The sequence below is a fragment of the Zophobas morio genome, unplaced genomic scaffold, assembly GCF_036711695.1.
Source record: "Zophobas morio isolate AGI-343-1 ecotype UQ-CSIRO unplaced genomic scaffold, CSIRO_AGI_Zmor_V1 ptg000012l, whole genome shotgun sequence".
Classification (NCBI taxonomy): domain Eukaryota; kingdom Metazoa; phylum Arthropoda; class Insecta; order Coleoptera; family Tenebrionidae; genus Zophobas; species Zophobas morio.
The window spans coordinates 25,403,996-25,420,238 of NW_026972117.1; the positions used below are offsets into that span (position 1 = coordinate 25,403,996).

The window sequence follows — 16,243 nt, forward strand, 5'->3', positions numbered from 1 at the left end:
AATTTCAACAGTTTTGTATTGTTAGTCCTTGCTGGTCAAAAGTGGACAAACCGGTATTACTGGTATTACTACAGCTTTGTGGTCAGTCAACACAACAAGAGTCATCACTTTTATCAAATCTAACAATTTTTTAAAAATAGAAGTGGAAGGTGATGTGTGTGTGATATCGCCGAAGTCCTGCAGAAACAATGGTTCATAAATAAATCACGATTATCTAAATTTAAATAAGTAACAATTATTTGGGGCAAACGGCCAAAATTGAAAACATTTTTCTGCTGCAAATTTGCCTTTTCTCAACACTGCCCTGTAGTGTATGAAATTTTGACGATTAAATCCGAATCTTTTTCTTCAACATTATTTTCTTCTAGCCTATAATGTTCCGACGACAAATCTCAGAAATGTTAGGGATTAAAGCAATCTAGAATAATGTCAGGGTTTAGAGTAAACTGTTTAAAATAATTAACTAATTTCATCATTAGAAATTTGTGATCTGGTGCTTCTTTAAGAAATTTCGATTTCGATTTCTTGACAAAGTTTTCGACTTTTTTAGTGTATATCCATTTGTTCCTTGCTCCAAAATCCAGTTGATTTAATATATTTGAAAATGTCGGTGTTTTCCTTTACGAGGAGTATCGTTTTCAGCATTTTGTACGTAGACCAAATTATTGTGGGTTCCATAATTTTTTATTTTTCATCTTTAGAGGGGGAGACTTAAATTTTTTGTTAGTAATCATTAGCCAAAATAATGTTTCTATATTTTAAATCTTTTAAATCAAGAACAGTCTTATGCGAAACGGAAACCTCTACTCAAATCGATACATGTGACTGCAGGTCCAGCGCAGCGTTGCGGCACAGTTTAAAATAACACGTGTTCATGAAAAAAGAGTTCATTTTGATAACTAGCACTACCTCAAAATTCATGTATTTTTAAAAAAGCAAGTGACAACGTAATGGTTATTAGAAACATCAATTCATTAGGTACAAGAATCCCCTCAGACAAATACTTAAGAATATGTTCTACATATTTCCCTCGAACATTCTGTAGACTGCCCTTCGAATTACTACATTGGCCACATTTTCTAAAACACCTGCATGGTTATTAATTTTATTAATTTTGTGTATCATCCTATTCACCAATTCTTCCAAGTCATTAAAATGTGTTGCGTATATTGAATTCGTTATATGTGACCACAAGAAGAAGTCGGAAGGAGCAGATCACATAAAATTAAACCAAAAAATCTTTGTACGTCCAGTTGTACGAGCAGTAGCACTATCTTGTTAAAAGTAACCATAACTAAATCATTATCATCCATTTGATTTGAAAATGGAGTTAAAATTTCGTCTCGGTCTCTTGCAGCATTTGTCTCCTGAAATATCTTATTGTTAAAACACTAAGAAACTCTTTACCATTAAAAAAACCGGACCAATAATTCTGCGTTGGCTAATCGCAGCCCATACGCCGACTTTCTGGGAATAATGAGGCGACTCAAAGAAAAAGTGTGGATTTTCAAAAGTCCAAATTCTTGTTTTGTAAGTTTACATTAGCCACTAAGGTGAAATTATGCTTCATCACTAAAAAAACGTTTTTTTGAGATGGGTCATCCCGATCTAGAGTATTTAGAAACCATTGGCAGTATTGAATTCTTTCGGGAAAATTAGTTGAACGTAATTCATAGACAGAGCTAGACAATAAGAAAATGAAGGGAAATGAAGATCTTAGAATCGTATTACAGGTACCTACAACAGACAAATCAAGTTGTTGTGATAAATGATGAATAGAAACACCCAGGGTTTCTCCTATTACTTCTCTCACTTCTTCAGTAAGTTCTGGAGTTCGCTTCTTTGGACGACCGTTTCCAGATTTTTGTGCCATAGATCAATTTTCTTGGAATTTTTTTAAGCCTACATTTAAAGTTTGTCGAAACTGCGTATATCCTACAGCAAAATCAGGGAATTCTTCTCGAAACTGTTCCATACATAATCTAATTGAATATTGAAAAGTTCCATCTATTTTTATACCGTTCCAACAATAAGACATGCATTACCATGAATAATTTGTGTTGTTCAAAAAAAGCCATTCTTGGCTCGTAAGCAGCAAAGCTCACACTCTTAGTTCTGAAAAGAACTGATTTCTATCACGCAAGCAAAGCAAAAGACGAAATAGTAATAAACCACAAAAAGATGGTACGTAAGTCTGGGAAATACTGTCAAGTCAAATGTTAATTAAGTATCTGTCAACCTGACTGCATTTAAGATAATATTGATGAAAGCATCCATGATAAAGTATATTCGGTTGTCTACTTAGTCTCCGGAAGTAATTAATAATAAACGGCAAATAATAGTTCCAAGGCCTGATTCAAATATATTTCTTTTGTACAATTCCTTGTTTAGATAGATTGAATAGTCCCAAAGTTTTTCTGTTGGTCTAACGAATCTAATTCAGTTCTGTAACTTCTATAAAGGTAGACTAAAGATATGTATAGTAAGGTTAAGATTTTTACTTCATAATCATTTTGCAAAGGATGCCTCATAAAATGCAAAAAATACCAGCACAGACAGTTAGAGAGGCCACGTATCTTATTGAAATATTTTTTTTTTATTACTCTTACAATAGGAGACGGTCTTCCCAGGCAAACGGATTTCCTATAGCCCATTGTGACGAACTCCCAAAAATTACCGCAAGTTGTGTACCTAGCAGTTAAACCATAACCGCATTATATTTTTCACCGAATTTTAACTTGTTTTTACTTCCTGAGCGTAAGCGAAGGAAGCATTGTGATCGAGTCCGTCGGCCGGCTCTCTACTTTTACGTTTTCTCGACCTTTCATGACCCCTAGAGTACAAAAAAATAGAACCCCCGTTTCCGTCCATCTGTCCGTCTGTCTGCCATCCCGGATTTTTATTAGACAGATAATTTTCGAAAGTACTAGGCCGATTGTTGTCAAATTTTGTATTTATATTAAGTATGTCATGTAGATACTGAAACGATAACTAAAATTTGTCTAATCATCCCCACCAATAATGTGGTGAGATCACTTCAAAATTGTACATAGTAAATGGGTTTTAAATTGTATAAAATAACATAGTTCCATACATGTAGTCTATGACTCCGTGTTGAGTTTCTTCGAAATGTCCAGTTTTTTGGAAAAAATCTAAATTATAAAATAACATTTTGCAATTTAATTTTGATTCTGCAAAACCGAATGCTTTAAATTCTTGCAGATGTTTTAAGGTTATGATAGGTAGGTATTATAAATTTTTAATCAAAATATATTTATTCCCCTCCAAAAAATTTTGCCGAATAAATCCTATCTAAAATGAAGAAAATATGATGAGACTGTACTTGTGATTTATCATTCCGTTTAAATATCTTTTGGATTTGTTTATATAGGGTGAAAAAAAAAATTAATGAATGCATGAATTTATTTTATTAATTTAATTAAGAACTGAAAACCCGAATGCTTTGAAATCTTGTAGATGTTTTAAAGCTATCATAAGCATGGTAAATTTTTGATCAAAATGTATTTGCTTATCCCCCTAAGAAATTGATGACGCCACCTCAAAATTTTGCTTAACAATCTTAAATTTGCAAAGTATGATGAGTCGATACTTGTGATTTATCACTCCATTAATATTTTTTAGATTTGCTTATACAGGGTGTCTCAAAAGAATTAATGACTGATGAGTCATTTTATTTTATTGTTTAAATCAAGAATTGCAAAACTGAATGCTTTAAAATCTTGCATACGTTTTGAAGTTTTTGTAAGCATGGTAACTTTTTAATCAAAATGTATCTGTTTGTCAACCCCAAAAAATTGATGACGTTATCTCAAAAAATATGATCTGTCTATACGTGTAATTTATCGTTGCATTCAAATTTTTTAGATTTGTTTATACAGGGTGACTCAAAAACATTAATAAATCAATCAATTTATTTTATTGAATAAATCAAGAATTGCACAACTGAATGCTTTCAACTCTTGCAGACGTTGTAAAGTCATTGTAAGCGTGGTAAATTGTTAATCAAAATATATCTGTTTATTCCCCCCAAAAAATTGATGACGTTATCTCAAAATTTTGCCGAATAAATTCTACCCAAAATGTGTGAATTATGTTTTTTACTTGTGATTTATCATTGCATTCATATTTTTTATTGATCATATTAAGAACGAGTCACTTCATTTTCCCGAAAATGTGAAAATGCAAACGTCTTTATACATATAATAAGAATTATAATAATGATATTCAGAACATTTTGTCGATTGTAGCGTACTACTTAATAGTTTTGTCCTCTGTTTTGAGTGGACGAACTCATTTAAATAAAACTAATTTCTACGGGACATTCTTCCGATGTATAAACATAAACACTGTCAAGTTGTTTTTTTTATCGAGGATACCCTAAGGACGTACAGTAATGGAGTCCATCGGGCAATTTGGTACTTTAATATTTTTTCGATATTTTTTAACCCCTAGACAAGGCCGCAGCTAGGGTGAGGCTAGGGGATGCTGAGCCTCCCCTAGATCTAGACAAGTTATAATTAACCAAATGCGAATTACAACATCGAAAATCAAAATAGAATGTAATGTTTTATTCAATTAGCGGAAGCCAGAGCAATAAAAAAGTCTGGACCGTCGGCATTGTAATCCGGTTGTTGCAATTCGTAGAAAACATGTTAATACAATAATTTTATTATTAGTATTACAATGCATCAATCCAAACTGATATATCACATCAACACAAAATTTTTTTTTCATTGTTCAGAATTAAGTAGAGTAGTGTGACAAATAATTCTGATGACAAATTTCAAAATTTGACAAAATTTCTACGACAAACTCAAAGTTTGGTAATTTTTTGTCTCGCACAAAGTGCATAAGATAGAAAGATAAAAGTTTTACCTGGGGTATTTCCACCACTATATGTGGTGCCAAAAGATCGACACTGTACCTGTCAGCAGTAACTGCATCCTCATCGCAAGCTTCTACTTATTATAATGCTTTTACAGACTATGATTAAACCAATATCAATATCATAGCTATGCCTTAGAAGTTTATTTCTAATTCTGAACTTATCTATGAAAAGAAAAATGTTATTGTCTTGCATATAAAAATATAAGCCAATTGGTCTTGGCTGTTCTTGTAAGTACTTACAGATCCACCTCAAACTTCCTCCAATTAATCGTGTAAAGCCACAAACCTCACGAAAGCGTTCGCAGATCTTGAGATATAATGCCGAGAGGGCAGTAAAAGACACAATCAAAAACAGTCATGGATTTTTAAAAGACAAATCTTCAAAATTCTATGGCTGTCTATGATCGTGTTTTTATTGCCCTCTCGGCAGCGCCTAGAGCTCTAGCATGTCTATCGGACTCAGTCATAATTCAATAACAATACATTTAGTTAACCTTATTATAGCGTTTTTTTTGACACGTTTCGATATAGATCTGACAAAACTGTGATTAATGAAACTGTTAACAAACACGTAATCAGAAAAAGCGCAATAACTTATCGGTTTGTCCTTCTCCAGGCTTATTTTAATTGTCGCTTTGATTAAAACGCAGAGTAAAACAAGCAAGTGTAACCCAACAAAGAAAGTTGTTTTTTCTTCAATATAATTTATCAGTCTATATAAAACACCCCGTATAGCAGATTCAAGATTAATTTAGCGAATGCGCTTGAATAATCGACTGTGTCTATCAGTTTGACTTTAAATGTAATTCCTTCTTTCCAGTCGAACGCCTACACTTCAACCCCAAATCACATGTCGTCACATCTCGGCCAAGTTCCAGGAGAAAAACGGCTACTAGTGAAGGTCGTCCGTGCAGCACAACTGGGGGCAAAGCAAGGCTGTGCTCAACCCTACTGCGTCGTAGAACTGGATGAACCACCCCAGAAAAACCAAACTTCCGTGCAGAAGAATACCGACTCTCCCTTCTGGGACGAACACTTCTTATTGTAAGTGTCACCGCTGATCAACTTTGTAGAATGAAAGCGTCTCTTCCAGTGACTTATCTCCCAATACCGCTGAAGTTTTGTTCGAAGTTTACGATCATGCAACCAAGCCGCCTAAATTTCTTGGTTTGGCTATCGTGGGAGTGGACGAACTAATCGTGAATCCATCGCAGAGGCAGATTATTTCGCTTCAGAGTAGACCGTACGAAAGTGATCCCGTTTCAGGGACTCTTACCATTGAGGTATAATACCTATTCTTGAAGATGACTCATCAGTAATTGTACTACATTGTTGTAGTTTTTGTTTATCGAAGGAGCTGATATTCCAAACATTGGTAGCAGTCAACCGTATAAGATTAAAGAAACCATTAAACCGATAACTCCTACTAATAGTCTTAGACTAAATTCTAGCCCAACGTTCCAAAATGGTGAGTTATTCACACTTATTCGATATATATTTAAAAAGTTGTGTAATTTCGTCCACGACATAAAGAAATGTTTACTTACTCAACTGACATAAATGACTTTCAAGTCTGAGACTTTTGAGTAAAAAATGTACTGCATTGTAACTCAGTTCAAAATTGGAGCAATAAAAATAAATACGGTCTAATGACCTCCGACAAACTGGAAGACCTTTTAAAATATTCGTGATACACTAAATAAGGGAGTAGCTTAAATTAAATGAACCAAATGTAATTCGTGTTATGAAAATTCCCGAAATTCCTGGGCTGTTTAAATTCAATAATTAATAAATCATTTTTTATGTATGTACTATATTAAATTCCCAATACAATTATTTTCTCAAAAAGGTCTGTTCGACGGATAAAGCTATAGAAGAACTGTGTGCACTATATTTTTTTGCGGAAAAATTTCCTGTCTTCCTGTACTTAAATATTCACAGATTTTTAGTCTTTTTTCGATACAAATACCTCTTGACTAAAAACCACGACAAAAACATACTGTAAATTAGATTTTTACTATCTTGACGAGTTTTTATAGTTTGTATGTATTATCTGTATTGAAATACACACATAATACATAAACAACATTTGTTTAATTGATAAAAGGTCGTCGGTAATCATAAATAACTATGTAACGTTATGTAAGTAGCCACGTGACATTCTGCGATGTCTTATGAGCGTATGACTAAAAAAATATTACTTTAAAACGAAAATCAGAAATTGCACGATTTTCTCCTTCTTTAATTTGGTATTTCTAAATAGTAGACGTCAAAATTAAAGTAACTCGATGCAAAAACTCAAGTTATTACTCCAGTATGGCGACACATTTAAATATAAACAGTACCAAAGTCTATATCAGGAGTCCAAATCACAGAACACGGTTAAGGGAAGGTTTTTATGTAAGTAACTTTTCCCAGGTAACCCCCACATCACATATAATATAAATATATAAATTTTGCCTTTTTGTTTTAATACATATGTGTAGACTTCTTTTCATAACATGAAATTTAAATATGTTTAAAATGGACAATTTGTAAAGGAAAGATCGATTTTGCAATAAAGTTCCAGGCCATAATTGCAAACTCCATATTTCTTTGCAAACATGTACCATTTTAACCATGTTTTAAGTTTCTTGTTATGAAAAGATGGCTATGTATATTAAGAAAAAGAAAGGCAAAATATAAGTCCCGCCCACCCGCCCTATCTCAATTCTGATGATTTTTTTTATTCGTTGTCAGACCGACGGGGTGGAGCCTAATTGCAAAATCGATACTTTTCTACAAAAATTTACCATTTAAAACATGTTTTAGTTTTTTTGTTGCGAAAAGAAGACTACACTACACATATTAAGATAAAAGGGCAAAATGTAAGCCCTTGAAGTTATAATGCCTAATCTGTTTTTGAAACGAATAGCAATAAAACTGTAGTGTCGACGAGATTAATTTTTGTTTCGATTGTTATTCAATTACCAACTTAAAAAGCGACATTTACTAGTTCTCTGGACGGTCTCCCACCCCAACTGAAGATCTCTGCACGTGGTTGCTTATATCTAACGATGTTGTTAATTTTTTTGCTGTTTTTTTGTTCCTTTCTGTCAGACCGAAATTTTAATTTAAACTGGGACACCACAGCACTGATTTTACTGTCAGCTTGATAAACAGGACTTAAGATTTGACTTAATCAGGATTTAACTGGTCCAGAAAATCAACAAAACAACGACGTAAAAATTGTTCATTAAGTTTTTTAGAGTTTGAAAAACTTGGTTCCCGTTTCCTATATTTGTCTGGTGGTACACAATTTCCGAAATTATTGAACCAATTTCAAGAGAATTTACAGTCAGTTTATTAAGACTCTCGTGTAAATGCTTACACTCTAACCAAAATTCGTTTGGTCCTGCCCCCCCAATTTGATGTTCTCATCTCAAAATTTTGCTAAGTTAATCCAATTTACATGTCATAAAATTTTATTAAAATTAAATTATAATTAAAATCTTACAAACTCATTAAGGGTGTAGACATGGTAAATTGCTAATCAATATTTATCCAAAAACTTAAGTAATATCGCCTTAAAATTTTACCATTCAAACCAGTGTGCAAAATCTTACCCGTCAACTATTGTGGTTTATCAGTATTTTTTTTATATTTATATTTTTAACCCCGCTTGTGTATGATTTTTGGAAAGTACAAAATTGTGCAATAAAATTTTACGTTGTGACCTAAAAACTATTAAATCAATAATTGTTGTGAAATTTAACATATGCTTTGTGGTTATCATCAGTCTTATTGATCGTTGACTAAAATTTCTCTGTCCATCCCCACCACAATTTTGATGACGTCACCTCAAAAATTTGTTGAGTAAATTCTGTTTCAAAATTGTGATTTTTTTAACTAGTGTTATTATTTCGTTATAAAATAAATACAAGTACTAGATGTTCACAAATCTCAGCGAACGAGATAAATTATCTGCACGAATCAACTGTAATTTCGTAAAGCAAAACTATATCCGTTTATTTTAATTTGCAGAAAACTTGACCAATGGCGACCATTTTGCTGAAAGAAGTTTAGATAGAAATAGACAAGCTCAGAATGCAAGTGTTAATAAGAACACTTTAGTTATACATAGTGTTCAACGAGTGAGTACTGCTCCTAACATTATTTAATAATTTACTCATGAATCTATCGTGTTTTCAGCAACCATCCCAAAGGCTCGTGAAGGTAGGTGTACGAACAAAAAATTGTTTGCTAACTATAGTTTTAGCAATTTCTTAATAATTAACACATGTTTGATAACAATAAATAATGAGTTTTTGTGTGCATTTTTGTTTCATCTACTTAACTAACCAAGGTTGCACTGACTGACGGCACCTGGAAAGAAATTGAAAGAGTTGAAAAAGTAAACGATGAAATAATCAACGAAGAAAAATTAGAAGAGAAACCAGAAACGATTGAAGAGAGTATTGAAAATTTGAACGGCAATGTAAGCAACGAATTAAATGGCACTACCGATAACAAAGATCTGTCGTCAGAGGCTGACACATCCAAGGTTCGACTTTTTCATAACTTGATATAGCGTATACCGCCGCCGCTTCTTTTCTTTGTAATTAACCTCAATTAACTTCAAAAGGAATAAACTCCCTGCGAATTAAACAATTCATCCTAAAATTGATATATTTTTCACAGCAGCCTGGTGATTACTCAAACACCGGAACCCTTCAATCCCAAGCCCCCTCAGACTTAGATTACCGTGGACGTCCACGAAGGAGACGCGACTTTTTCGGAACAATTAAACGAAAGCTTGGAAAGTCTCGTTCAAAATCAGTGGGACCTGAGAATGATGCAACCCGAGACGATTCTCTGAACCGATCCGTTTCGGCTGATAGAACCCGAAATGATGAGGGTAGGATCAAACGTGTGGGTGCCCGTGATATCTACGTTTCGATTTTTTACAGGGTATCGGTTGAACGTGCCGGGTCAGAGGTCAATGGATGAGACATCCAGAAGATCCAGTCTTTCTGAAGCCTCAGGACTTAGCAGTGCCTCGACTAGAACATACATTAATGAAGCTAGCACACTGGTGCTTGAAACTCTCGAAAATGGGATCAAGAAGCACTATCTGGTTCCTCTGTCATTAGCACAGAAATCTAAATGGCGGAAAAAGGGCATAAAACTCCATATTTTCAACGATCATACATTCATTGCTAAGCACTTGACTGGGTACTTAAAAAAATTATCAATATTTTCATAGTTGTCATTTTTTAATTCGTTGCAGTGGCACTGTTTGTCAAGTGTGTGGTAAAAGCATAGCTAGGAGAATTGGGAAACAAGGATATGAATGTCGTGACTGTTTATTGAAGTGTCATAAGCACTGTCACGTTAAAGTCAATGACAACTGTCCCACGTCCACGATTCACAACATTGAATTGTAAGTATTTTATTAAATATTTTGCATTAAGTATAAAAAAAAAATTCATATACCACAATATGGCATCTTATATGTGCACGTGCTACGCACATAGCACATGTGGAAATTTGTGTCAATAGTTGTCAACTTAATGTCATAGTCAACTTAGGGCCCTGAAAAATTTTAAGTGAAAATACTTCTTACCGATTATTTGACTGAATACTAGAAACACTCGAATGTTCTGCTCGAAATTTGAGGTCATTCGAGACAATGTTTAATTCTCTTGTGAAAGTATGGTTTAAAAAAATCCGTAAATGATTTTAATGATATTTACTGCATTTTTTGTTAATATGTTAAATTTGACAAACATTTAAACTGTCTTTTTTTCCTATGGGTCCATGCTTCCTGTACTGAGTGAATAATAATTGGTAAGATTTTGTGACCAATTGCATGTGTCCGACTATAGTTGCAAAGCTTGCAGTGCATACACCTTTGATTTGTTAGAATGTTTTTATTTATTGTTACAATCAGTGGTAGATCTGCCTTTTCGTTAAAAACAAAAAACAATAATTACGAGAATTACGTTAAAATAATGTTAATATCGACTGTAAACTTATACGGATATTAATGGTCAGAAGATATACAAATCTTCCACTGATTATTGCTGCTAATAATAATGCTTAGTGATGTGTATTCCAAATGAATATAACTTTTCGCTAACTTGGTTAAAGTAAAAAACCAGCAAATGATTTGGCAGTTATTTACCGAAAAATTTGGTCGCTCAGCTATGTTCATTAGGATCGAGTTTACAAAGTGAATTTTGCTCTGACAAACAGTGGTAAAACAGTTTCTTAATTTGTTTTTAATTTACAGGTCTTACATCACGAATCCATACACCGACAAAAACATCCGAATGCTTTAAAACTACTCTCTGGTTACCAGGCATCTTTTTTAATTAAACGGGTAGTTTAGTGTTACATTAGTGTTAAGCCTACCTATAAAGCACAACGTTCTTAAGCTATACAGCTATAAATCACACATTTTGTTTTTATGTTAATTTTATTTACACAATTATTATATATTTTTTTAACTGAATTTAATCATTGTTTTAAAGGAAAATGTTTGAATTTGTTTTTATTATTTATTTGTAAATACTTGTTTGAAGTTTGTACTTGTTTCAAATCCTTAAAAAGGATCTGACTTAAATATTTGTTAATATTATGATCTGTTTAACTCTATTTACAATGTTGTACTAATTATTATTATTGCATCAAATATCTTTGTATCAAAAAATGTTATTGGCAGATGAAATCTATTACATGTTTCGGTAAGTGCCTGTACTTTAAACAATTTAAGATCTTTGTATTTCTACATAATACATATAATGCTATTTAAGAAAACATTGGGTGTTTTGTTAAGCCTGAGGTGTAAGTATTCAATATTTATATTTTCTTTTGTTAAAAGCATAAATGGAAAATAAATTAATACATTTTAACTACAGTTACAAGACGCTTTTATTTTATTTTCCCTCTACTACTTCCCCAAGGTCTGACTGAAGTTGCCTTTGGATTTGGATTCGTATTTTGTAATCAGTTAAGTAATAAAAACGTCATACTTGAAATAAATTATCTTCAAAAAAGAATCCCACACATCAATCAAAAATGCAAATCCAAATCTAAATCTCAAGTTAATATTTATTAGCGTAATATATTTAGGAGGTAACGTAAAACATGATAACTGAATATACTGCAGTAACAAAAGACAAGTGGTATCTAGAAAATGAAATAATAAAAACTAAAAACAGACTCGTGATGGTTTTTTCATTGAACTAGAAATTTAATTAGGTAGCCCGGATTAAACCAAGCAAGCTTGCTGAATACCGTATATCTCCTTAGAATAAAAGAAACTGTGGAAAGAAGTAGAACTGATTCGTTTGTTTACTCTTTTCTTGTTGCAGTGAAAAGAATTATTACAAACATTCTGAATTATCCGATGATGATATAAAGAAAAATAGAAACGTTTTATCAAGACACACACCATTTATTTATTGATTTTTTGGAAGCAATCGATTTCCGGAAAGAATAAATGGATAAATTTTAGACGGTGTTCTGTAATCATTAAATCAAGCTTATTCTCTTACTACAATGTCCAAGGTACCCATTATATGTAGAAAAACAAATTGTCAAATTTAATTTCTTTATCGATAAACCTGAGGGGGACTTAAATATGTGTATAACTTATTATTCTACAGACACACCTGAAATTTAATAGTAATCAGGCCACTAATTTCGGAGTTCCTATCTAAAACAATAAAAACAGTCAAACAGGTTGTAAACCCGAACATCCCGCCAAAAATTGAAACATGCGCACATAATTTTAAAACCCGCGAAAATTCAAAATGCAGAAGTGGTGAATCCCAAAGTTGGAAAAGCGCCCTTAATTCAAAATGTAAAATACGGCGGGCAAATTGTTTATCCCTCCATTCTGGAGAGGGCAAATATGTAAAACCAGCTGCAACAACTATTTCCAACTTTCAAAAATAATATCAAATGTTAGACAAATGTAAATATACAAAACAAAAAATAGAAAATTCTTAAATAAAGTAACTGGAGGGTAATACATGAGTTATTACGATGGTATGGCGGCAAATTTAAATATCTGAAGTCCAAATCATATATAACGGTTACGGGATCGACACGTTTTAAGTTGAGAACAAGTCAGAAAACTGTCCGCGTTGGCATCTCTTTATGCAGGTGATCACATTAATCTGACATGTGTACCTCCGGAGTTCTCATGATGATTAATAAATGAATCACTAAACTGCAAAGCAGATGTTCCCCATATCACATACAAAGAAAGCTCCTATGAAATAACATAGACACATCTTCAGTACGATCAAAATCAAAATAAGATGGTGTTGAAAACTCTTCGCTGTATGTAAAGTGCCGACTTAAAAAATAAGTGTTCAATTTTTAAGTCGTTACGTGTGAATAAAACAATACAATAAAAATAACACGTGTTGACGTTTGAGGATTAGTATTCTAGACCAGATTTCCTAATGGCGGAATTTATGATCTTGGGTGCATTGAATAATGTAGGATAACTCCAACATTCTGATAATATCCAGATGGATGGTTTCCTTTATCAGTTAGGAAGTGACGAAGTGAATAGATAACGATGATTCATTATAAATAAACTTTTGGATTAACACCTCTATAAACGCAATGTTTTGGACAACAGATTAAATATACATATACGTATATATTTAAGGAAATAATGTTGTTCTTATTTGTTTTGTCGACAATTTAGAAAGTGATTCCACTGGCGAATTTTGTAAAATGTATTAAATATGACGTGCAATTGTGCACAAAAATAAATTTCGTTATTATTACATTAAATTTTTTGAATGTGATTTTCCTAACAATTTTATGCTGTTTTTTTTTTCAACCGCTTTCAACATTAACTTAACAATATGATTTATTTCTAAATTTAGTATGATTAACAGTGATTACTTGTTCCTTTATGCTTTGTTGTTATGATTTAAATTATTGGCCCTATCTGCTTATTTTATTTTTTAACCGCTTCGCTCGTGGTTGTTAGGATTACTTCCAATCTGCCCAGCCTTTATTCCATTATTACTTTTTAATAAACATGATTATGAAATTATTGGTCATTTTGTACATTGGAAACTTTCGATCATCACTCGTGAAAATAAAAGAACATTTTTTAGACACACTTTAGTGTGTTTTCATTTTCACCAGCAAAGTCAAAAATTTATATTTCTTTGAATTTTGACGGTTTTGACAGATACAAAATTGTCAGTAACTGTTTTAGAACCTATTCGAGGATCACTCGCTTTCATTGTTCATATTTCATTTAAACACAGAAGCAATTCCGTAACTGTTTGATATTTTATGTACTTTCTTAGATATGGACAAAATCAGTGAAGAAAATGTAAATGTTGCTGTTATTGATTTTTCGAAATTTAAGGACGATATGACTCCATTTTATTTAAATAAGGCCTTTTCCGACATCATTTTAAACGTAGATGGAGAAAAAATTGTAGCCCACAAGGTAAAATTAGCGCTATTAGTCTAAACTAAACTAAAACAACTACTAACTATTTTTTGTTCCTGTTTTAGCTTATTCTGGCTGCCAGATGTATTTTTTTTGAATTGCTACTGCTAAGCAATCCAGACCAAGTATATTTACTTAACTCTTTTACAGGATAAAAACAACATCATCCTATTATCTATTTTAGAGTGAAATTGTGTTAACCAACGTTCCTGTTGACTGCTTCAAGAAGATTATAAAATATTTATACACAGGTTTAACACTGATGTTATGGATTTTCAACGACCGTTCTCATAAGTATGTAATTTGCAGGATGTATTAGTTTAAACTTTTCAGATTTAAACTTTTTGTTTGAAATACTAAAACTAGCACGAGCTTATTCATTAAAAGCATTAGTGACGGCAGTGAGCCAGGAAGCAACATCTAGTTTAACCACAGAAAATGTTTGTTTAATTTTAAATCTAGCAAACAACTACGATTTTGAAGAAATTAGACAAATATGCCATACTTTTATAGATGAACATATTTCAGACATTCTGATGAGTGAACCTAATTTTTTCAACGCCCTTACTCAAGTAAGTTGATTCATAGAAAAAGTAGATAAGATACGAATTAAATTAATATTTACTGTAGAAATCAATGATTAAACTGTTAGAGAGGGATATATTTCCTCTACCAGAAATTGAAATTTTTAAAATAGTGTCACACTGGTGCAATATTCACAAAGACGAGAATAATTTGGTCATAAACTGCATTCGATTTTCACGCTTAACCAGACACGAAATTTTAAATATTGTTAGGCCTACAAAACTCGTAGATAGTGACAAGCTGTTAGAGTTGCTGGCATATATTGAAGAGAATAATACTTCAGTATCAACCATAACATCCCACAGTTTACAACTTTGTAAGTAAAGCTCGTTTATTTTTATAAACTGACGTTTCACTAATATAAACATAAAAATAAAATGTAGATACAAGTCTAAATTTTAATTTTCCTGGAATAGAAAAAGAAATTGTTCTCGATAGAAACCTGCAAACGTCAGTTTTTCATAGTAAATAACATGTGTATTATTGTTTTTGTATGGATTCTAAAAATATTTTCATCTTGCAGATAAAAAGGTATACAACGATATAGCCGTTTCCTTGACATCAGAAGAAGATTTATTCCTTCAAAGAATTTTCCAAATATCTCCCCATAACATGTAATATAACTCATTTTAACAAAATATTCCGATAAAATAAATCTGGAAAAATTGGTATTTTACGTCTTTTCAAATGCGGTATAGGAATTGCGGTCTGATATCTTTTTAACTCTCTTCATGGAGCTGAAAGTGAAGTTAAATTTTTTCGATATTTTGGGATATTATTTATAGAGTATCAAACAAAGAAATCACCATTCTTAAATGGCTTACTTGGCTGCTTCTTCTTTTCAAGATGTAGCTCTATTATTTCCTCTGCGTGAATCTGAAAAAAGAATTCTTTTCTCGCTGAGTGCATCCCTCAGGTTTAACATTTGTATGCCAGTTAGATATATTTTTACTTTCACTACCTTTTGCACAATTATCCAGCATTTTCGAGTAAATATGTTATGTTAATGTGGGAAGCAATGTTTAGAAATGTTAAAATATTTTATAAATATCCAAAATTTCAAACGTACGTAAAAACCTATCCGAGCTCATTTGTTATACCTTGTGCATTTACTGGAGTGGGGTTATTCCATACATTACGAATACACCAGAAATTAAATAACAATAGGCGAAAACGGCGATTATCCAAAGATAATATGATTTTTTTTTCAAACACATAAACTCGATAAATCTTGTGGTTATTTAGATCTTATCATTGTTACACATTTTTGAA

General features: G+C 32.3%; 2 protein-coding genes across 8 annotated transcripts in view; both read left to right on the forward strand.

The window, feature by feature from the left end:
- Positions 1 to 11,807, forward strand: part of LOC135128100 (uncharacterized) — a 58,730-nt gene extending 46,923 nt beyond the window's left edge. For 2 of the 6 annotated variants that reach the window (XM_064054938.1, XM_064054939.1), the window contains 10 exons: positions 5,729 to 5,952; positions 6,002 to 6,191; positions 6,247 to 6,376; positions 8,932 to 9,041; positions 9,100 to 9,123; positions 9,254 to 9,451; positions 9,589 to 9,805; positions 9,858 to 10,122; positions 10,178 to 10,330; positions 11,183 to 11,807. In XM_064054938.1, coding sequence (XP_063911008.1) covers positions 5,729 to 5,952; positions 6,002 to 6,191; positions 6,247 to 6,376; positions 8,932 to 9,041; positions 9,100 to 9,123; positions 9,254 to 9,451; positions 9,589 to 9,805; positions 9,858 to 10,122; positions 10,178 to 10,330; positions 11,183 to 11,231 — 1,560 coding nt within the window. In that variant the 3' untranslated portion in view covers positions 11,232 to 11,807. Of the gene's footprint in view, positions 1 to 5,728; positions 5,953 to 6,001; positions 6,192 to 6,246; positions 6,377 to 8,931; positions 9,042 to 9,099; positions 9,124 to 9,253; positions 9,452 to 9,588; positions 9,806 to 9,857; positions 10,123 to 10,177; positions 10,331 to 10,703; positions 10,738 to 11,182 lie in introns of all 6 variants that reach the window. The other 4 variants (XM_064054942.1, XM_064054940.1, XM_064054944.1 and 1 more) reach the window with 4 other exon arrangements.
- Positions 11,808 to 14,119: 2,312 nt separating this feature from the next.
- LOC135128452 (BTB/POZ domain-containing protein 9-like) lies at positions 14,120 to 15,642 on the forward strand. Of its 2 annotated transcripts, none has more exons than XR_010280406.1 (6): positions 14,120 to 14,383; positions 14,452 to 14,511; positions 14,571 to 14,637; positions 14,682 to 14,958; positions 15,017 to 15,287; positions 15,495 to 15,642. XR_010280406.1 is itself a non-coding variant. In XM_064055361.1 (6 exons), exons 1-6 carry the CDS (start codon positions 14,240 to 14,242, stop codon positions 15,587 to 15,589), a joined length of 900 nt encoding a protein of 299 aa, XP_063911431.1. In that variant the 5' UTR covers positions 14,120 to 14,239; the 3' UTR covers positions 15,590 to 15,642. The 2 variants fall into 2 exon arrangements, 1 of the variants encoding a protein (XP_063911431.1); XM_064055361.1 differs by having other exon boundaries at positions 14,696 to 14,958.
- The last annotated feature ends 601 nt before the right edge of the window (positions 15,643 to 16,243 follow it).

Excerpts from the sequence above, each read along its gene's own strand:
- LOC135128452 (XM_064055361.1), top strand. The coding sequence starts at position 14,240 with ATGGACAAAATCAGTGAAGAAAATGTAAATGTTGCTGTTATTGATTTT. Across the intron at positions 14,638-14,695 it reads TATAAAATATTTATACACAG|GATGTATTAGTTTAAACTTT; the intron begins GTTTAACACTGA and ends TGTAATTTGCAG. Across the intron at positions 14,959-15,016 it reads TTTTCAACGCCCTTACTCAA|AAATCAATGATTAAACTGTT; the intron begins GTAAGTTGATTC and ends TATTTACTGTAG.